Here is a 22856-nt window from a genome sequence, read left to right as displayed (position 1 = left end):
TTTTGGGATTTTTCTTTAACAATCTTGCTTGGATTTAGAGAAGGAGAGAGTTGTGCTCCAACTCCAAAGCCAGCTTTAATTAATTGAATTGGAACTACAAAAAGACCATTTGCATTATATGTCTGTAGATAACAGCAGAAACAAGCATTTAGGAAGATTTATGAAATTTTATTCTGTTGGAAATGTGATATACCAATAGGCCAATTTCCTCCTTTTCTTGGGACATTTTCTCTGGATGATTCATCTTCTTCTTCAGATGTCTTATTTGTCCAGTGGTCTTCAGATTTCTTGGATGCTTTTATTTCTCTTGGAAAGACAAAAACAGAAGCCTGCCCCAACCCTGACTTTGGGGAGTTTCTCTTTTTGGCAGATTATATCTGATCAAATGAAAGGTATTTGATAGCCTTTTAAGTTGGTTTAGATTGAATGGCCACAATGTTTGATGAACTATCACCTCTCCTAATCAAGAAGTCTCTCTTGTTTGAATCATCTAATCTTTACCAATCTTGATGGTATATATAGCTTTTTTTCTACTGTGAAAAATAAAAGCAAAACCCCTTCCCCAACATAACACATATTCTGGTTTCCATTCTGAGACCAACACATCCTGAGAGTATACAGGCTGGTTTAGTCCAGCAGTTTTTTCTGCTATTTATTGTCTCTCCACAACTATTGTTCCTTTCTCATTAGCATTTAAAAAATTAAAGTTAATAAAGCATTGTGTAGTCTATCTCTGAGGGTCTTTACTACCCCCTTCTGTTTATTGAGCATTTCTTTTGAAGTATGATTAGATATTTCCAAAACTGCTTGTCCTCTAGGATTGTGTAGTATACTTGTAATATCCTTTATGGTGCAATATGCAAAAATTGGTTTCATTTTACTAGAGACATATCCTGGAACATTGTCAGTCTTAATTTGTTCAGGTATTCCCATAATGACTATAACTTCTAATAAATATGTAATTACAGAATCAGCCTTTTCAGAACTCAAAGCCATTGCCCATTGAAATCTTGAATATTTATCTATGATATGGTTCACATACTTTAATTTTTCCAACTCCACAAAAGTGAAACATATACATTTGCCAAATTTCATTTCTTTGGGTACTTTTTGGGTTACTTCCTGCAGGTAGTAGAGTTTGGTTATACAAAGAACAAGTAGGACATTTCATTATAATTTCCTTGGCTTGTTGCCAAGTGATAGAAAAATCTTCTTTAAATCATTGCTATTACCATGGTGTTTCTTCTGAAATTCTGAGTCTTCTAGCATAATTCCTACCAACAGCTGATTAGTTTCATCATTACCTTGTGCTAGAGGGTCTGGTAGAACCATATGGGATCTGATTTGTGTTATATACAAGGGATGATTTCTATTTTTGACTATTTCTTGTAGTTGAATAAATAACAAAGTTAATTCTGAATCATCTGAATAAATTTAGCAGTTTCAATATTTAAAACAACTCTTTATGCAAATTGAGTCAGGAGCTATATTAAGAGGTTCTGGGAAATCTAATAATACCATGAGAATAGCATGTAATACTGACTTCGAACCAAATCATAAAGGCTTTTAGCCACTTCACTTAAATTTCCTGACTTACAATCTGTTTTTCCTGACTTATTTGCATCAGTATAGAATGTAGGGGCTCCAGAAATTGGTGTTCTTTGTACAATGTAAAGAAGGATCCAATTAGTCCTTTTTACAAACTGAAGTCTCTTGCTTTTGGGATATTAGTTGTTGTTCTCTCCCAAGAAATTACTGACAGCTCTTTGCTAATGTTCATGTTCTGCCCATAATGAGGAAATTTCAGCATTAGTAAAAAGGTACCACAATTTCTGTTGTGTCTCTATTCCTGTTAATTAACGAAGTCTCGATTTTCCTTTCACATATCAATTCAGAAACCTTTTCTACATAGGTATTTTTTTTTACTCTGTTTGTGTGGTAAAAATATCCATTCTATGACACTGTGATCACTCTGCATAAGAATCGCTGTAGGAGAATGAGTAGACAGTAGTGTGACTAGGATAAAATCAAGCTCTGTATCCAAGCGATCCACATGTGCATCCTGTGGTTTCTCGTCTACCAAAGCCAGTTCTCTCTCAGCCTCAGCTCATAATTTTTTAAACTATTTATTTAAGTCCTTATCACCTCGTAAGGTTTTAAATAACTTAGTTTTTTTTTTCTTTTTAGACAGGGTTTCTCTGTAGCCTGGACTAGCTCTGTAGACCAGGCTGGCCTCGAACTCACAGAGATCCACCTGCCTCTGCCTCCCTAGTGCTGGGATTATAGGCATGCACCACCACCACCTGGCAATAACTTAGTTTTTATGAGTAGTTAATTTTTTTTACTTTTTATTTTTTTTTGGAGCTGAGAATCGAACCCAGGACCTTGTGCTTGATTGGCAAGCACTCTACCACTGAGCTAAATCCCCAACCCAAGTAGTTAATTTGATTGTGGGTCATAGCCAGTTATTACCTCCCAGCAATTTTTGACAATCATTAAGAGTTCGTAATTGAACTATTTTGATTTGTATTTTTTGTGGTTGAATTTTTTGTAAAGATATCTTATATCCTACTCAATTAATAGAATCTCCTCTTTGTATTTTTAGGAGCAATTTACAATTCCAAACAAGGCAAAATTTTCTTTGCTTCTTTAAATATTTTCTCTAAGGTATCTGCATTTGAATCAGGTAGGAAGATATCATCCATAGACTGAGGAAATGTTTATTATTTCCAATGGCTGTTATACATAATATTGGCACAAGGTGGAAATGTTTAACATCCCTTGTAGAAGAACTTTCCACTGATACCTTTTAACAGCCTGGGAATTATTAATAGGTACTGTGAAGGCAAAATTTTCTCTATCCTGTTTTTGTAAAGGTACAATAAAAGCAGTCTTTAAATCAGTTACTATAATAGACCATCCTTTAGGTAATAAAAAAAATAATAAAGAGTCCATTTGCTGAATCATCTTACTAGTGTCTCTTAGATCTGTTACCATTCTCCATTAACCATATTTCTTTCTTTTTCATGACAAATATAGGAGAATCCAAGGACTGGTTGATTCTTCAACATGTTGAACATTTAGCTGCTCCTGTACCAGCTGTTCTAATACATATAATTTTTTTGATGTTAAAGGTCATTGTTCCACCCAGACAGGATTTTCAGTTAACCATTTTAAAGGTAGGGCTGTGGATACCTTTGAAAGATCACCAGTTTTTGTGTGTTGTTTATGTACAACCTGAACAGTCTGTGACTGTTCTTGATAATACATTTTCTCAGAAGCATTCTTTATTTTACGGTTTGTTTCTGAGATTGGAGTAATGTTAGTCTGGGTTTTCTATTGCTGTAACAAATCCCATCCCCATAAACTCATTGCTATGTTAGCCACATATGGCTTTAATTTCCCTACCTCTTTTTCTGGCCCTATACATTCGACCCACCTTGTACTTTGTTTTACCTGATGTAAAGTTCCAATTCCTAGAAGCTGAATATTTACCTCCTGAAGAGGCCAATCTGGATGCCAAGATGTTAGAGAAATTATTGTTCTATCCACACCTGTGTCTAGTAAACATTTAATTACATTGTATTTACTTGTATTTTTAGCTTTGGTCTTTAATCATTTAAAGAAGTTTGTAAAAATACTTGTTTTATGGTCTCTCCTGAAAATTTTGTTTTATCTACTGAAGCTGTTCTGTCATCCAGAGCAGTATGATTTTTAACAACAAGCATTAAGTCTTTTAATTTCTCTGTAAATGAGTTTCACCAATGCTGATAGGGAATGATTGAACTCAGTTTGATATCAGGGCCTGCGAGAGGCCCCCTAAGGCATTTCCTGATGGCAAAGGGTTACCTTGCCTGTCCGTTGTTGACCTGCATTCATTAGTCCAGTGTTGGCCTTTGCCACACCTTCTGCCTGTTCCAGAAGACTGGGGCCTTCTGTTTGGATTACCTCTAGAAAAAACATTGTTTCTAGGAATGCTTGTCTACAACCCCTTTTCAGATGACCTTGTTTGCCATAATTAAAACATCTGACCTTTTGAATTTTCTTAAAATTTTTAGAATTTAGAAGTAATTTTTATAATTACTTCTCCTATGCAATTATTATCCTAAGTGTGAGATCAGCTGTATTTTGGAACCATTCATCTATGGGTGCTGCTGATCTTACCTTTAAAAGCTTAATCACCCCTTTGGATTCTGAATTAGCATTTTTAAAGCCAAAGAGTCGATTAATATTGTTAGCTTCTTGGTCTGATATCATTTTATTTACAGCTTAAGTCAATCTTTGTGAAAAAAAAATCAGTGAAGGGTTTTGGGGCAGGAGCTTGTATAATTTTAGTAAATGAATCAGTCATCTTTCCTGATTCTTCAACCCTATCCCAAGCATTCAAAGTTTCTGTACATCATAGAGCCAAGGTGTGATCATCAAATCTAAACTGTCTTTGCAGATCAGCATACTCACCTTTATTGAGAAGCAGGTTTTGGGAAATTTCCATGCCTCTAGCCCTACTTCATTGTTCTGTGACCCTAGCTTCCTCTCTCCACCATGTTTTCCATTGCAACTGAGGACCAGCTTCTATTGCTGTAGCTAATCTTTTTAATCTTGTGCGATAATTCTGTTCTCAGTGGTCTATGATTTTAACATTTGCTTCACAAAGGGTGAATGCATACTATATGAAACAACTGATTCCTTAGGTCTCTTCAAATCTAACATTTCTACAGGATACCAGTTAACTTCTGGTAGCCTTGGGGGTGCGTATCATCTGATGGTCATTTTTGTGTGGCAACTGAATATTGGTTTTCTAATAACCTTAGGCCTCTCCTCTTTAGTTTTATAATGCAATGGTGTAGTAGGTTCTGCTCTAAATTTCTCTGTCTGTGTGTGAATATTTTTCTTAGTTTCATTGGTAGGTCTTTCTAAGGATTGTATTGTATCAGTCAGTTTGGATATCAAACCACTTTTTTAAAGGATAAAACATGAATTACCAAACTGATAATAATTATAATCGACATTATGTCAATCCCAGCTAGGTTGATTATCCCTTCATTGAATTTTTTTTTTTCATTTTCAAACCATCCATTGTGGAACCATACAGTGTCCTAACTCCCTGTATCATAATACTGTTCCCCATTCTTAATGTGGGAAATACTTCTTTCTTAAGGAGACTAATTTCTTCCTTAAGAATTCCCAAGTGTCTCACCAGATCTGCTGACTTCTCAGTTTTTCTACAGCAGCTGTGCTTGACTATGTGTATGTGGTGGTGGGAGGTTGGTTTCGGGTGCCCAGGCAGCCAGACTAGCACAGTGGGCACTGCTGTGCTACATGGGCCAGGCTGAGGGAATTTGCAGCTGCTCACATGTAGCCTGTGTCTGAGGTCTTATGGCAATGACAGTGCAGCAGAAGATTGAGCAGGTGTGAGCAGGTGATGAGGTGGCCGGACTGATACTATGGTAGCCTGAAGAAGGGGTCCAGGGAAAGCCCACAACCTTCATGGAGAGAGAGTAAGCTGCCTGAAAAGTGGACGTGGGGGTGTGCAGGAGAAAGCCTCATGGCAGGAAGTGAGGGCAGGGGCCAACTGAATGACAGCCAGCAGCTGCCTTGGGATCAGATATCAGAGTAAAATCCTGATCAGAGAAGTGGTGAAGAAGCCACCATTGACCTGCTCTCTTCCTCTCCTCTCTCAATCCAAAAGGTATCAAATCTTCCCAAACTCCTCCTTCTAAGCCCTATGTCTACTACTTCCAGTGGCTCTCTATATGTCCTGGGTCCTCCAAAACCTCTGTCTGACTAGTTTTGGTCAGCTAGTAGCTAGCTCCATCCTCTGATTCAAGATAAACTTTATTGTCAGTCTCAGGAGAATCAGAGTAAGTTCAAAATATCCCACAACAAGCCTGGCGGTGGTGGCGCACGCCTTTAATCCCAGCACTCAGGAGGCAGAGCCAGGCAGATCTCTGTGAGTTCGAGGCCAGCCTGGGCTGCAGAGCGAGATCCAGGACAGGCATCAAAACTATACACAGAGAAACCCTGTCTCGAAAAACCAAATAAATAAATAAATAAATAAATAAATAAATAAATAAATAAATAAAATCCCACAAAACATGGTCTTACTATGTAGCCGTGTCTGTCTTAGATCTCGCTATAAAGACCAGACTGGCTTCAAATTCACATAGATCCACCTCCTTCTGCCTCCAGAATGCTGGGGTTAAAGGTGTGTGATTTACTTGCTTTTTTGCATATTAAGTTTTTCACTCCAAACATTGTAAATTTTAGTTTGGGGGCATTATAGATTTTGATATCACCATAAATGTGCTCCCAGGTATGGCTATTGTTACTCAAAAGGATCTCACCATTTTGAATCTATCTTTGGAGATTTGTGAGGTGGGAATATGAAGTAACCTTTAGAGCTGCTGATTTATAACTCCCAAGACACATTCTAAGTGCCCTGTGGTGGTCGGTCATTAGTTCTCCTTCCTGGTATGTGTGAGTGCCCTTTGGCCATCTGTCATTTGTGTGTGTAAACAGAGAGGATTTCTAACGACATACCAAACTAAATTATTTTTCTTTATAACCCAATTGGCAGTTCTTTTCCTGACTGTCAGCAGTTTCAGAACACATGCAGTACTCAATGCTTTGCTGAAGACTTGAGCTGACTCCCTTCATGCTTCTGTTTTTCTCTGTGTGCCTCTTACCTTATGATACTCTTTCCTGTGAACTATTGCCACTTTGATTTTCTCCATCAAATAGTCTACTGTTGGTTACTTTGTGTTTCTTTCCTGGCAACAGAAAATTTTCCAGAGTAGTAAGTTAGTGTGCAGTCAGCTTTTTACTGTGGCAAAATACCCAAGAAGGACAACTAAATAGAAGGAAAGTTTCCTGAGTCCCAAGTTTCAGAGATTTTAGTTCATGGTCACTACATTTTATCACTATAGACATGTTGGACACAGAGTATGAGTCTTCTGACTCTTGCCTTATGCAGGGTTAACAGTCATCCTCTGGACAGCAGTCCTCAAAACAGTTCACACATATAGGGCCAGACTACTTCCAAATAGAGAAGTTCATCATTGTGGTAGGGATACACACAGAAATCATCTAATGGGACCATAATAGCTGCTGCTGCTGCTGCTGCTTCTTCTTCTTCTTCTTCTTCTTCTTCTTCTTCTTCTTCTTCTTCTTCTTCTTCTTCTTCTTCTTCTTCTTTCTTTTTCTTCTTCTTTTGGTTTTTCGAAACAGAGTTTCTCTGAGTAGTTTTGGTGCCTGTCCTGGTGTAGACCAGGCTGGCCTGGAACTCACAGAGATCCGCTTGGCTCTGCCTCCAGAGTGCTGGAATTAAAGGTGTGCACCACCGCTTCCCAGCGATAATAGCTTCTTAAGGAGCCCCCAGAAGTACTAGAATTGAAACAGTGATTAATCAGACCACACCGTGATCAGGACTGCTGAGTTATGCATAGCCCCTTCCTCTCCCCCACCTAGATCTAACACTCATGTCAGCCCTTGAAGATGAACTTGTAATCACAAGGCTCTTTTAGTGTTTGTTGTCTCCAAAGTAGCCACATTAAATAAGCGCTCTTTGCTTTTTACCACCCCCCAAATAAAACAAAAACAAAATAGCACCCTGGTTTTGTTTGGTTTTCAGTATTTGTTTTATGGTTTTGAGTGAGGGAGGTTGAGTCCATTCACCTCATTTTGGCCATAAGTTGATAATATCCTTTACATTTTTTGTTTTGATTCAAGATCAATTATATGGCAGGTGTTACCTCTCATGTTTTTGGTTTTGAATAAAAAACACTTAACTCCTTTCTCATGAGCCATGAATTGGCATCCCAGTCTAGTTTGTCTGTTTCCTTGTGAGTAATTCAGATCAGATAGCTGTCTGACTGCCTTCTTGATGGGACTTCAAGTGACCTGTCATGCTGAGTTTGATCACATGTAAAGGAGAATGTTGAAGATCTTCAAATTATTATTTTTATATGTTGTAATTTGAGAGTAACTAGAGGCTGACTGTGGCACTTAGGAGACAGGAGTTCATGGATCTCCAGGAGTTTGAGGCCAGCAGGGTCTATATATTAAGTCTCAGGACAGCCATTGCTACATAGAGAGACCTTGTCTCAAAAACAAACACAGGAAGAGAAGGGAGAAGAGATGGGAAGGAAGAAGGAAGGGTGAGCCTGTGGAGTGGTTGAGACCTTAAAGGTCCCTACTCTCAAACACCTTTCACCTGACTGTTTTGATAACATTTTTGGGACTAATTATTACTTGGTAGTTGCAAAATTTTCTTCCACATCAGTTAGCTAATGTTTTCTCCAAGACCTACTTTGCTTTTCTTTTTAAGTATCATTAGGAATTCAGATTCTCTTTACATTATATTATTTATTATCCCTCCTTTGTTCTCACTTTCTTTTTGTTTCTCCCAAAGTGTGTGTGTGTGTGTGTGTGTGTGTGTGTGTGTGTGTGTGTGTGTGTGTGATATCAAATCCAGGGCCTTGCACTGCTGCACAAACACCATACCAAAGAGCTGCACCATAGCCCTTATTCATTGAAACACAAAAATAACCCAGATTTGGTCAGAGTGATCCATGCTGCCATTTAACCATGAAATATGGGTTAAAGTAGGCTATTTTGGGCCTTGCATAATCTCTAATATTCTAATAACAGGAATAGGGAAAAGTATCCCTAGGTTGGAGGCTTCCCCAGGCTCTTCTTCCTGTGCATGACCAACCCTGAGTGAGACTTGAGCTGGGAGGAGAGGCTTCTTCTATCCATGTCACCTAGTTCTGTTCCTGTCACCTTTGGTTTAGGCACAAACCCACCCTGACATTTGCCCTTCTTTGAGCTCCTCTGTCCTCCTCCATGATTATTTTCAATTTCAGAGAGCAGCAATTTGCCATTGAGTCCCACCTAACTGCCCATGCCACGTGCCTCAAGAATGCCTTCCTCCTCAACCCTGTGGTGGCCTTGGCCTGTCTGTTCTGCACCTCAGTAAGGCTTTTCCAGTAAACCAGTTTTCTGTCTTTCCATTTATAGGTTCTTACCTAAACACATAGTCTGCTGCCTCTGCAAATATAAAACGGATATTGAGATCGTCTGCAAGACAGTCAAACTGCATTGTCATAGTGGATGTCTGATAAACACCACACATTGTCGTGAGTCTCTTCCTGATAAATGTTTCTAATTTTATGCCTTAATTTTTAACTAGTTATGAAAATGATTAACTGAAAGTAATTGCTTATTTTTATTCATTCATCTATAACTTCTTTGCTGAAAGTTGGGCTCTCAGCTATTATTGCATGATTGAACAGTAGAACTGTTCCATTTGCACAAAGAGCAAGAGACAGGAGTGAATGGGGCGGGATAACATAAATGACCACAGACTGCACTGTGTTCTTGCCTGGTGCCTTGCTGCCTTCCAGTGATCACATAGGCATATAGTGCACTGCACTCTGTAAGCAGGTTCTGTGTACAATAGGTCTCAAGTGATTCCTGCCTTCTGGACAGCTCTAGATGGATTTCATTTGGTTTCCTTTTGTAATTTTGTAAGTGATATCTTTTTATTTCGAATCTGAGAGCTTCTAGTCTATATGACCCGTGAGTGCAGCCTCACTCCAATAATGGAGCAAAGAGCTCTTCCATGTCCACACTGAGCAATTCTCCACTTGCTTTTAACCTCAGGCCTTTCTGTCACCAGATCATTCAGGTAAATTTAAGTGTTTGCTAAACTGCAGGTGGTGGCTTGTGGCAGTAATCCCAGCTACTTAGGAGGCTGAAGTAAGATGAGCTAGGTTCAAGGCCAGACTAAGCAATTTAATGAGAATCTATCTCATTTTTTTTTTTATTTAAAAGGGAACCAGGATTTAGCTCCATGGTATAGCTTGTGCTCAGCCCTAAAATATTTTTCTATATATTAGGTTTGTTAGCATTAACTTCATCCCGAAATACGACAGTTTTCTTGTCTGAATAACTTGAATGCATGTCTTTAGCCTTGGTCTGGGGAAGATAAATAGAATTAGCATTTGGCTGTCTATATAAATAAGATGTTACTTATTTTTAATTTAAAAAAAAGTTAACCAATTACATTATTCTCTTCTTCCCCAGAAATGGCAAGTAAGCATTTCCCTTCTTTTACACATCAGAAATGTCAACTGCTGTCACCTCATGCTTGAGTTATCTCTCACTAATTCTAGGCTGTCCACAGACCCACATTTTTCCTTTCACCACTCCCTCAGGCCCTGGCTACCACCCCAAATCCTCTTAATTCTCCTGGGAAAGAAACACAACTACACAGTGGTCCACTTGACCTTCATACTACAGGAAGCTTTGAATTGTTCCCACATGGAGCCAGAATAATGAGCAATGAATGAAACTAGGCCTCAGACAAGAGTAGCTCTGACCTTGCACATTTTATGACTTCGAGTAATATTTATCCAGAAATTGTTATTGTTCTCTAAATGGATTGTACATGAGGATAAACCCAGGACATTAAACATGTCTTCACCTATACTTCATAACTCCCTCCCCTCAAATATAAAGGAAGAACCAGGAAGATACACAAAAAGGATGCTTTCGTTCCAGGAGCTAGAATACATGGCAACAGAGCCTACAGGAAGAAATTGGGTGGGTAGGTGGAGAACATTCATCCAGATGTGAATAAGAGGCACCTGCTTTAGCATTTCTGCCCTCACTCCCCTCAAAGGATGTCAATCATTGTGGTCAGCTGTGGGGTGTGTCAACACAGGGCACATTGAAAAGAAGGAGAGAGGAAGCCTAATGGGCCTCTGGAATCTGAGGCAGGATGATGTGAATGTGTAGGAACCTGAGGAGGTTCTCTGCAGGTCAGTCAGACTTGCAGAGAGGCTGGCTTTGTCTTAAGGCCCAGGGTCTCTACTGGTCCATTGGCTGTCTTAATAGACTTTCTGTGTGCTCAGTGTGTAGGAGGTGGCTGCTTTGCCAATGACACTCTCTCTTTCTGCTCCTATCATTTCACAGGGTTAAGCTTAGGTTTATTTCCCCACACACACTAATGACACACCAGTATTTGCTGGCCCATAATTTATTTGACTACAGTGTATGGCTGTGGACTGAGAAAGGGCTAAAGTATTCTCTGACTAAAGGCAATCTCTTCCTTTTTGATAGTTGAAGAAGCATCTATAGGGAACCCAGAAGGACCATTCATGAAGGTGTTGCAGACCCGGAAGGAGAACACCACCATGGAACTCATTATTGAACCAGAGAGGGGCTATTCAGACAAAGAAAATGCCAATTACTCCAGCTCCATGGAAGAAGAGTTCAACTTTAGTGATGAAAATGATGTTATGAGTGCACTAAATTACATACTGCCATATTTCTCTGAGGGAAATCTAGAAGATGTAGTATCAACAATGTTACCATACATTAAACTGCTATTTTCTCATGAACAAGATTCAGATAATTCCTTGGGATCTTTGCAGAATGATACAGAAAGTCTTCCTGTTAAAAATGAATCTGAGTCCGGTAACTTCACTTACAAAAATAAATTGAATAAACTTTATTTTCTAGAAAATTTGTTAGATGCAGAAATTAATGAGGTTAAAAAGGAAGGGAAATCTGTAGTACAGAAGGAGAAGTATAATAATTTAGGTAAAAAATTTAAGCGAGAAATATTTGAAAAGAGATGGGAACCTGCCCAGGCAGAGGAAAGCAGTCTTGCAGAGATTGAGAAGGCAGAGAAAAGGCTCCACAGGATGAACAGAGTGCTCAAGGGGACAGGAAGCATACAGAAAAGGCATTTCAAGGACGTGAGTGCCAAGAGCCTGTGGCGCAAGCAGAGTGACCAAGCACCTGTGGAGAACATCACCAAAGATGGGCAGCTCAGGAGCCCACCCACAACGGAGCTGCAGCAGCTCCATCTGGGGCAGAAGCCCAGGAAGTTAGTGGGGAATTCCTTCCACTCAGAGCCCTTGCTCCCAAAGGAACACGGGGAGGCAGTGTCTTCTTCCCCGGAACAGTCCCTGGTGGACGAGGCTCCCACTACAAAGTCTCTACCTGAGTTCATAGAGAGACGAAAAGACTTGTCTTACACCCTTTATGTTTTAGAAAGTGCAAATGCCAATGTGAAAAGAACGAAGGGGTCTAATCCTAATTTCCAGTCTGAAGAGAGACATCGAAACCTTAGGAAGAAAAAGTCTCATTTCCAGTTGATTGCAAAGAAGCCGGCATCCTCTGTAATGAGGAGCCTGGTAAATTCCCCTGCTGGAGGGGTCTTTTCATCTTTAGGAGACCTGGGTTATGAAGAAAAGCCTTTTTCAGAATTATCTGCTGCTTCAGAACCTTCTACAGAAAAACCCCTTGAAGAAAATCAGGCTGCAACAGATAATAATGAAGAAAACATCCTCGAACCAACCATCATGATGCCTGAAGAACCTGCATCAGAAACCGTACCCTCTGAGAATCCTGCTGTGTATTCTAATGTTCCTACATCCTATGTAATTCCAACTGCTAAACAAATCAGCGAGCCACATTTAGGATTCATCTTGGGTTCTCAGAAACATTCCCATTTCAAAGAATATGAGTACCCGTTGGTGATGTCACCAGGTGAACACTTTGAATCTCATCTAAACAAGCAGCTGCAGCCCCTCATCCCCAACAATGACGTGAGGAGGCTTATTTCTCATGTTATCAGGACTTTGAAGATGGACTGCACTGACATTGAAGTGCAACTGTCCTGTGCCAAGCTCATCTCCAGAACAGGGCTCCTGATGAAGCTTCTCAGCGAGCAACAAGAATTCAAGTTTTCCAGGACCGAATGGGATACAGAGCAGTGGAAAGATGAGAACTACCTCAATGAGACCTCAGAAGCCCACCTGGAACCAAGTCAGGTGAGGATAGTGCCAGAACGTGGGGCCCCTGCCTTCTCAATCATTCAAGCAGAAAGACCAGGGGCTCCTACTCCAGATCTTGTATTGGCCACACAACTCTAGCCCAGCCGAGACAGTGATTCCCAGCGTGCTTCTAAATTTATTGACAGAAGCCAACCTAAAACACAAAATATAATTGCATTAGATAGGTAGCATGTTCAATTTGGTATGTTCTTTTAGAATCAGCGAGCTACTGAAGTAGAAAATTTTTATTAGCCTTTTTTTTCTCTTATTATCATTTTGTTTTATAGTGTTGGGGATTAAATTAAGAACCCTGTATACATAGCATGCAAGGACCTGACCACTAAGCTATATGCTGTAGCCCATAGTTTTGCTTTTGTTTATTGTTTGGTTGGGGAGTTTTGTTTTGTCTTGTTTTGTTTTGTTTGAGACAGTGTCTCATTATGTAGCCTGAAAATGCTCTGTAGACCAGGCTGGCCTTTAGTTTACAGAGACCCACCTGCTCTGGCCTCCAGAGTGCTGGGATTAAAAGTGTGTGCCACCTTGCCAAGCCCAGCTCTTGGTTTTGCTGAGTCAAAGTCTTAATGTATAATCCAGGGTAGCCTGGAACTCACCTGGCATTCTAGGTTGTCCTTGAACTCCTATCAGTGCTCCTAGCTAAACTTCCAAATGCCAGATTATATACATAAGTTACCATGCACAGCTAGTCTTCACCTTCTCTCATTCTTTTTTCTTCATTAGTTTTTAACAACCACACAAATGTCCCTTCACTTACTTTATATATTCCAGCGTGCAAAACAAGTTCCAGGATTCAGCTACAGCAACAAAGTCATCTTGGCAGTATCTGTAACTGGAGTCGTGACAGTTTTGATTATCATTTTCTGTCTCATTGAGGTAAGGACAACAATACACTCATATGTCCAGAAGGTACCTGTCTGTGTAATAGATTTAGAACCCGCACACTGAAAACCCGAGCCTCATTTACCCTCTGTCTACAAGTAATGTCCTTGTGTGTTCACAGGTATTCTGTCTGTGCAGCAGGGCTCCTCCATGTCAGGTCTTTGTGTAACTTTCTGATTTGGTGTCAGATGGGTGGTGTTGGTGTGAGACACCGTGGGAGCAATGGAGAGTTCTCTGTCAGTGAGGATGGTGGAATTTTGAGTGTAGAAGGCAGAGAATGTCCTCTGGCCACTGTACAGATAGCACCTCCACTCCTAATGTGGTTGTGACCTCCTGGGAAATCTCTGTAAAGTCCTCCATTGCTCTTTAGTTGTGTTTACAGTTCACCCTGTGCTTGCGTTCATTCACACTTTGATTATGTCTTCTACCAATTTAGATGACAGGTTCTGTGAGAACAGTAAACATGCCAGTGTTTTGCCTGAGTAGATAGCAGTAGTGTTCAAAGAAGAGAAATGAAGCATTCCATCAATTCCACTATGAGGAATGATACAATCCAGTACTTACTTCAAATAGCATCAGAGAAAGATGTTTGGCATGCCTCTGTAGTGCCAGCTCTTGGAAAAGAGAATCAGAGTGAGCCAGAGTTCACAATCATTCTCAGCAATCTAGTGAAGCCAGGCCAGGAATATATGAAATGCTGTCTTAAAAAAAGAGGTGAGCCAGGTGGTGGTGCACGCCTGTAATCCCAGCACTCAGGAGGCAGAGCCAGGTGGATCTCTGTGAGTTCGAGGCCAGCCTGGACTATAGAGTGAGATCTGGGACAGCACCAAAGCTACACAGAGAAACCCTGTCCAGAGAGAGAGAGAGAGAGAGAGAGAGAGAGAGAGAGAGAGAGAGAGAGATGAAATAGTGACACACAGGGACTGGGGTCCAGAGATCTATCTACAGCCTGTGCATGCTAAACATATGCTGCATTCCTAGACACTAAGACTTTTGACTGTTACTTTGTCTTTTTTTTTTTCTTCCCGGAACTGAGGACTGAACCCAAGGCCTTGTGCTTGCTAGGCAAGCACTTTACCACTGAGCTAAATCCCCAACCCCAAAGATTTACTTATTTATTATGTATACAGTGTTCTGTCTGCATGCAGGCCAGAAGAGGGCACCAGATCTCATTGTAGATGGTTGTGATCCACCATGTGGTTGCTGGGAATTGAACTCAGGACCTCTGGAAGAGCAGCCAGTGGTCTTAACTTCTGAGCCATCTCTCCAGCCAACACTAAGACTTTTGAAATGTCACCCTTTAATAATTTAGTCAGTGGTGAAAAATGAATAAATGACTGTTTTGTTGTCAAGTAATGAAAGCTTACTCCTTTTTACCTTAAAGAAATGATGACAGAGAAAATAGAAGAGTTCTAAAAACAAGCGTGTGGAGGAACAGAGCTGTCTAACCCAGCTCCAGAGGCAGAAGCCTTTGGTGGGTCTGAACACTGTCTTTGGCATCCTTAGGAATGTTAGCACTGTGCCTAGCGAGCACAGGACAGAGTTCTCCATTCATCGTCTGATCGAATCGCAGACTCCTTCAGGGAAGATAGAGCTTATCAAGCCTCTCCTAGGATGAAAAAGCAACTTAAGGCCCAGTGGCCAAACCAAAAGTAAAGCGCCCTGTTCCCCTGATCCTGAAGCCTGCACCTGACCCTTGACACATACCACTGGCCAGTTTCACCTCCTTAGAGACCAACAGGAAGTATTGGGAGCGTGGGGGTACAATGAAGCCACCCAAAGCAGTAATACATTGCATGGAAAAGCCACCCAGTGGAGAAGGAAAGTGTCCAGCGAAAGCCACTCATCTGCCTACCAGCCTGTGCCTCCTTCCCTATGAGTTATGTGCTCATTACAGAGGCTCTGCCCCCTCAGGGAGTCCAGGCACGTTCTCATACTGCTTTCTAGCACTTTCCTAGCACTATTTTGTCATGCATACATGTCTCTCTCTTGATTTTTCGTTTGTTTGTTTCTTTGAGACAAGGTCTCATGTAGCCCAGGTTAGCCTGAAACTCACTATGTAACCTGGTTTTCAACCCTTTATCCTTCTGCCTCCACCTTCCTAGTGGTAGGATCACATAAGCCATCATATTCAGAAGTTATTTCTATTTTTTAATCCTTCTAAAATTTATCTATTTTTTAGTAGGATTGAGGCAGGGAATCTCTTTCCTCCTAAGTTAATATACAATTTTGCAATCTTCTTTTGCAGATTTATTATTTTTATTTTGCATGCGTGTGTGTGTGTATATGTGTGTGTGTGTGTGTGTGTGTGTGTGTGTGTGTGTGTGTGTGTGTGTGCGTGTGTGTGTGCATGTGTGTGTATGTGTGTTTGGGTGTATGGCCTGCGTGTATGTCTGTGCACTACATGCATGTAATGCCTTAAGAGGCCCAAAGAGGGTTTGGGACTCCTGGGACTGGAGTCACAGACAGTTGTAAGCTGCTATGTTGGGTGCTGGACATTAAACCAAAGTGTTCTGGTAGAGTAGCATGTGCTCTTCACTGCTGATCTATCATCTCTCCCAGATTAGCTTTTTAAATTAAAAAAAAATATTAGTTGGGAGGCAGAGACAAACAGATCTCTGTGAGTTCAAGGTCAGTCTAATATAAACAGAGCATTCTAGGCCAGCCAGGGCTACATAGTAATACCCTGTCTCAAAACAAACAGTTCATCTACTGTGCAGTGGGCACACACATGGAGGTGAGAGGGAGGTTGGTCAGTTCTTGCCTTTCCACCAGGTGGATCCCAGAGACTGAAACTCACATCTTAGGTTTGGTTGCAGCTGAGCCATCTATCTGGTGCTGCACCTCTGTTTTTTGAGACTATAGGCAAGGCTGGCCTGTCACTTCTTCTTGATGTCCTACAGAAGAGCTATGGGGCTCTTATCACATAGAACTTTCACATCTTTAACTTTGCTCTCAGATGCTTCCTACATCTGCATTGCTGCTGTACTCAGAATTTCTAGTTTGTGTGGAGGACGTGAGAAGCCATTCTGCGTGTGTGTGTGTGTGTGTGAATGATCTTGATTTTTCAGACAATGCCATTGTTTAGACTTTTGGTATATACTTTGATGAGCTTAAAAATATTTTTTGGCCAGTTGGGCATGGTGGCACTCACCATTAATTTCAGCACTCGGGAGGCAGAGGCAGGCAGATCTCTGTGAGTTCCAGACCACCCTGCTTGACAGTGCAAGGTTCAGGACAGCTAGGACTGTTAAACTCTGTTTCAAAAAAAAAAAAAAAAAACCCACAAAAAATCATGCTTTTCACTTTTAACAGAAATTATTTTTATTAGTAATTATTTGCTGAATTGTATCTAAAATAATCAGTACAATGTATTAAGTGAAACCTGAAGGTTGGTATTGTGAAGAGACAAGAATAACAGCATAGGCTCCTGTGCTCCCTGAGCAGGTAAGACTTTAGGTAAGTAAAAGGATTTAGAGACATCAGTCATTGTTATAATCAGAATTGTTTTTGTTTTTTCATCCCCAAACAGGTTTATTCCCACAGAACAAAAGAGGGAGATGAAGAGAAGTCCACAGGGTAAATATGAGATAGTCTTTCCAGGAGAACATGAGAGTTAGCAGAGAACTCGGGATGCACCTAATTCCCTCATCTGACAGGGAGAAAATGTCCAGAAGGAATATTATCTTCTCTGTTATTTTGCCTGGCTCCCGAGAGGCACCAGGAACTAGCATAGGTGCCTCTGGTGTCTCCAGGCCTCCAAAACCCGGGGGTGGGAATCCATAGGTTTGGGCTGTACCATTGTGCTGGTGTCATCCGCTCCAACCCGAGACTCCAGAACTGGATGCTTTGGGGAAGAAGAAGGGGAACCACAGTGTTACAGCGCAGGGCTGTGAGTAGAACATGAGGCCTTCCTATGCAGAGGAGGAAAACCCATCTACTCATCCTGTTGGCCATTTTTGAGCCTATTCTTATGAGTGACACAAACCTCATAGAACTATAGCTGGGAGAGAATATAGACAATAGTTACCTTTCTTCTCATGAGGAAACGAAGGAGAATGGAAGAAATTTCTGGTTCTGTGGTCACTCTCTAGGGCATATCAGAAAGAGGACCATTCTCCCTGGTGGGGCCCTTGTTTTTATTTCAGCTGTGCTCAGGCTTTGGTCATGTTTCATTTCAAATTTGTATAGCATATATTTCTGGAAAGTGCACTCTGAGTTTTCTGATTGTCCTTGGATTGAGAAAAGATAGCTTGTGTGTGTGTGTGTGTGTGTGTGTTGGTGCTAGTCATATACTTTACTCTTTTTTTTTTTTTTTTTTTTGAGACAGGGTTTCACACTTAGGCTGGCCTAGAACTCACTATGTAACTGAGGCTGGCCTAGAATTCACAGAGATCTGCCTTGCCTCTGCTAGGATTAAGGTGTGTGCCACCATGGCCCAACTGGCCTCGGACTTTTGTTTCAACTCCCAAGTACAGGAATTATAGGTATGATGCATCATGCTCAGCCAGTCAAGCCCTTTAAACTGTTCTCATGACCTACTCATCATCAGAGGCAGTCTGCAGGGTGAAATTCTGAGAGTCTGTGAGCTATGCTGTGGACTTGGGCATTGCAATTGGAGGATAAAGCAGCTAGGCAAACAGGAGTGGCCCCTCCCTCACCTCAGCAAGTCTGCATAGGAGAGTTGGTCTGAAGGAGAGCAAAATGCTCCTGCCCAGGATGGCTTCTTCAAAGGGATAAGTTTGTTCAATGGAATAAGTGGAGCTATTGTCATGCTGGTGCCTTGGCTGTGCTCCAGGACAAGCCACATCCAAAGATCTCCCCAGACGCATTGTGGGGCCCTTAGAACAGACTTGGAAAGTTCCTAGAAGCCAGACATGCATGGATTTGTTCTCAAATCCCAGTGCTGGGGTGATTTTTGTTATTGGGAAAGCCAAGATAACACACACACACACACACACACACACACACACACACACACACACACGCTGACACAATCACTAATTATCTTCTGCATGTGTTTTCTCTCAAGGGGTAAGAAATGCTACAAGGACAGTAAGAGTCAGGTAAGCCTGAGACTCAGTGCTGTGGCTGGAGAAGGCGGGGGCTAGCAGAACTAATGTCTCCCCTTCTGTTTCCTAGGAAAGATTTGCTTGGTTAAGGTGGCCACAGTGGCTTACAAATATATTCAAATATGACACAGAAAATAAAAGCAGGACTGAGGATCTGCAGTCTAAGGAGTTCTCTACAGAGGAGGAAATTACCATTCATGATATATCTTGGTAAATGTCTAGAACAAATGAAGAGCTTAGGGCAAGTTACACATTTCAAAGTTTGAAAGCCTTGGCCTTGCTCTTCTTCCAGGGGTACCAAGGAAGAAATCACACCAGTCCCAAAATCGTCGGCCACTGAAGCAGAAGAAAGTGAAGGAGCCGAGGACGCTGAAGCTACAGAATGACCTGCTATCCTTTATTAATAAATTATTTTTTGTAGATTTGTGGTTGTTGAGGACCTTTGTGAATAAATGAAAATCAATGCATAGCAGTTGATACTGTGGGCCAGTAAAGATGGCTCATTGTGGAATATTCCTTACACTGTGTGAATATATATCACTGTGAATGTGCTGCAAGCTCCAGGAAAATGTATGGAATCCAGCTACTATGACAAAAGCTACTACTTGGAAAGGTCAAGGACCTTTCTGAAGGTCAAGCCATGGCTTAAGAAGTCTTGGTGGTATTTAGCTTTTGTATATGTATTCACTGATTCCCACAATGATTGTCTTATATGCTATGTGTGGTTCCAAGAACTCGAAACAGTGTATTTATTTAAAATACCTATCAAACATCCAAGGCCAAATGATCGCCTGAACCAAGGCAACACCTTTATGGAAACAGTGCCTGTCTCCTAGGTCAGGCAGATAACTTATTTCTTGTGCAATTTAATCTGAGACCCTCCTCTCTTATACAGCCTTACTAACATTATAGACTCCTAACTTCTTACCTAACCACTTCTAGGAATGTAGACTGAGCACATAAATCCCCTTTTCTTGATATACAAACCTATCCTTAGCTCTCAGTTGACCTCCTCCTTTACCACTCCCTTGTTGGGTTGTAAAAGAAAGCCTGATGGTCACTCCCTGAGGAAAACTCTTGTCTGTCTTTATGACCCTGTAAGAACTCAAACCTGGTGAGTGTACTCAGCCAGAGGATTGCTGTTGCTTGGTTTTATAACTGAATACCTGAGACACTTGAAAAAAACTGAGAGTTATAAGAAGACTTAGAATTTTGGGAGAGAGGACTTGAGGATGAGATGGAGAAGAGAAGAGAATGGAAGAACTAGATGGGTAAGAACTGGAGAACTAACTAAATGGTGAAGAACTAGATTGAAGGACTAGAAGAGAGTACTAGAGGAACAAGATGGAAGATGGGGAAGAGCCAGATGGGGAAGAACAAGATGAGGAAGAAGGAGATGGGAGAGGTGCTAAGATGGAAAGGAATTGGATGGATGAGAACCTAGATGAGGCATGACTAAGATGAGATAAAACTTAGAGGGGACAGCAGATAAAGGTAGAGACAAATCAGGCAAGAAAGGAGCTAGGCATGAGAGCAGAATAGAAGCTGTGCAGAAAGAGATGACTCAGAAGAATAAAGTGTATGGACTAAGGAATTTCGTGTACATATAGATTCATTTCATGTCATCAAAGATTAAATTATCAGCTGATTGTAGATTCTTCCCAGACCCTGGGAGGGGACTGTCGAGGGGCTGGACCCCCATAATCTCTGATTGCTTTAATTGAAGAAGCTCACTGGCCCATAGCTAGGCAGGATAAGGTTAGGCAGGAGAACCAGACTAAGAGAATGCTGGGAGGAAGAAGCAGGAGGAGTCTCCAGAGATGCCATGAGACACAGCGAGCAGGATGGGAATGTATATTAGGTAAACAAGCCTTGGGGCAGCACATAGATGAATAGAAATGGGTTAAGTTATAAGAGCTAGTTAAAAACAAGTCTAAGCTATCTGCTGAACATAATAATAAATCTCTGGTTATTTGGGAGTGGGAGGCCAGGACAAAAGTCTGCCTACAGATGGTGTCCAAATGTGCAGCACCCACATCCACATAAGACCTCAGGAAGCTTAAAAAAGTGGTGGGGGGGGTATAAATACACAAAACAGAGCCAAATGCGGCTTCCTAGTTTCATATCTTTCAGGCCAGCTGTGGTACAGAGACATGTCTCATGGCCACTGCCTGCGGGTTTGAGCCAACAGTGTGAGCCAGTTGCAAGCACACCATGAGCTCAGCGGCATAGTGGGTTTAAGTTTTGCTCATGCAGACAGAAAGATTACAAATACACAGTAAAGACAGATTCAGACAAAACCTCTAAACAGGTTACAGTGTGTTTAAAAATGTACAAAAGCGGGCTCAGAGGTTGAGAGCACTGGCTGTTCCTCCAGAGGTCCTGAGTTCAATTCCCAGCAACCACATGATGGCTCACAGCCATTTATAACGAGATCTGGTGCCCTCTTCTGGCGGGCAGGCATGCATGGAGGCAGAATGTTGTATACATAATAAATAAATAAATCTTTTTTTAAAAATGTACAAAAGCTTGGGAGAGAAGGAGAAAAGGTATATAAACAGTCATAGAAAAGTATAGTTTAAAATAATAAAGTCCTTAAAAAAGGAGTAAAGTAATATTTTTAAAAAGCCACATAAAGATAGAAAACATATAGGGACTCTGGATCTCGTATGTTATTGTATCGTATTTGAATTTTTTGATTGTTGATGAGCAAGTGACAGCTGCTAAGAGATTTGATTTTGAAAGCTGCTAGATTAAACCAACCTATATATTTTAAAAATATCTTAACTTCAAAATAGAAGTCAAAAGGTATGTTGCTTTGGGGGAGAAGATATGCTTTTATTTCCACAGAAAATGAGAGGCTATGGATTCATTCCTGGTTGATATTCAGATTTGATTGGGAAAGACCCCTCCCCCCGAAAATCCTGACTATATATATAAAGAAATAAACCTAGAAAAACCATAGAACAAATAACATATTTTTACCTACTCAAACATAAAACAAAAATTCATCTTTGGCTAACTTGTGTACAACACACAGTTTATACTTGTATTAATACAGAAATGTATGTTACCTTTAAAAGTTTATGTACTTTCATAACAAGGAGACCAGACAGCAGTGAAAACGGATGAGCCAGGTGATCCCACATCAGAGCATCTCTGTCAGTCTCCTCAGTAGTCTACAGCCAGAACAGCTGCAAGGCTGCTGGCTGAGATGCTCCAGCCTCACAGTCTACTCCAGCCAAGACTTAACAATTATCCTGGTTTTCTCAAGGTTTCCCCAAAGATATCAGGAACCACAGACAACAGGAAGTAGTCTAAAGAACAATGCCCACATTCCCAAAAGATAGATTATGGATGTTATCATTTAATGGGGTTTGGTTACAAGTTGTTATTGGTTATAGTAAAAAAAATGGCTAAACAAAAGAGTTAAATTCAAAGATCTCTGTCTAAAAGATAAAAGGGATAGGATACAGAAATGATGATAAGATAAAAGGGTAGATTATTGAATCTACTTTAATCCAAAAACAACTATTAATCTCAATATATTTTACATTGGTATGAATTTTTGTTTATGATACAAATTTAAAGTTATGTTTGCTGTATGTATGCTTCTACTCTTGTTTGGAGTATTGTGCTTATGCAACTCATTTAAAAATGCAATGTATAATTAAAAACAGGGTATTAGTCATCTATAATAATCAAACTTGTAATCACATTATGTACGTTTTCAAGGTTAAATAGATATATTTAGATAGATAGATGGTCTTCAGAGACTTACAGAATATGCCACTTAATATATTTAATAACCTAAGGTGCTATGGATGTCTTTCTGTATGCTGTGACTATGTGTTGCTCAGATTGGTTGATAAATAAAGCTATTTGGCCATTGGTGAGGCAGAATAAGGTTAGGCGGGACATTCCAACTAGAGAGAGAGGAAGGAGAAAGGCAGAGTCAGAAGAAACTGCTAGCTGCTGCCAGGAGAAGCAAGATGTAAAGTACCAGTAAGCCACAAGCCATGTGACAAAGTATAGATTT

The 22856-nt window shown here is 40.7% G+C and overlaps 1 protein-coding gene across 8 annotated transcripts in view; it reads left to right on the top strand.

Annotated features, from left to right (window-relative positions):
* LOC118589560 (titin-like) overlaps positions 1-19425 on the top strand; it is a 63349-nt gene extending 43924 nt beyond the window's left edge. For 7 of the 8 annotated variants that reach the window (XM_036196961.1, XM_036196959.1, XM_036196956.1 and 4 more), the window contains 7 exons: positions 9019-9137; positions 11125-12845; positions 13635-13739; positions 17278-17324; positions 18778-18811; positions 18888-19027; positions 19110-19425. In XM_036196961.1, coding sequence (XP_036052854.1) covers positions 9019-9137; positions 11125-12845; positions 13635-13739; positions 17278-17324; positions 18778-18811; positions 18888-19027; positions 19110-19203 — 2260 coding nt within the window. In that variant the 3' untranslated portion in view covers positions 19204-19425. Of the gene's footprint in view, positions 1-9018; positions 9138-11124; positions 12846-13634; positions 13740-17277; positions 17325-18777; positions 18812-18887; positions 19028-19109 lie in introns of those variants that run through there. The other variant, XM_036196962.1, reaches the window with a different exon arrangement.
* Positions 19426-22856: the final 3431 nt, after the last annotated feature.

Source organism: Onychomys torridus, chromosome 8 (assembly GCF_903995425.1).
Source record: "Onychomys torridus chromosome 8, mOncTor1.1, whole genome shotgun sequence".
In the NCBI taxonomy this organism is placed as follows: domain Eukaryota; kingdom Metazoa; phylum Chordata; class Mammalia; order Rodentia; family Cricetidae; genus Onychomys; species Onychomys torridus.
This window is presented reverse-complemented; position numbering and strand designations above follow the sequence as displayed.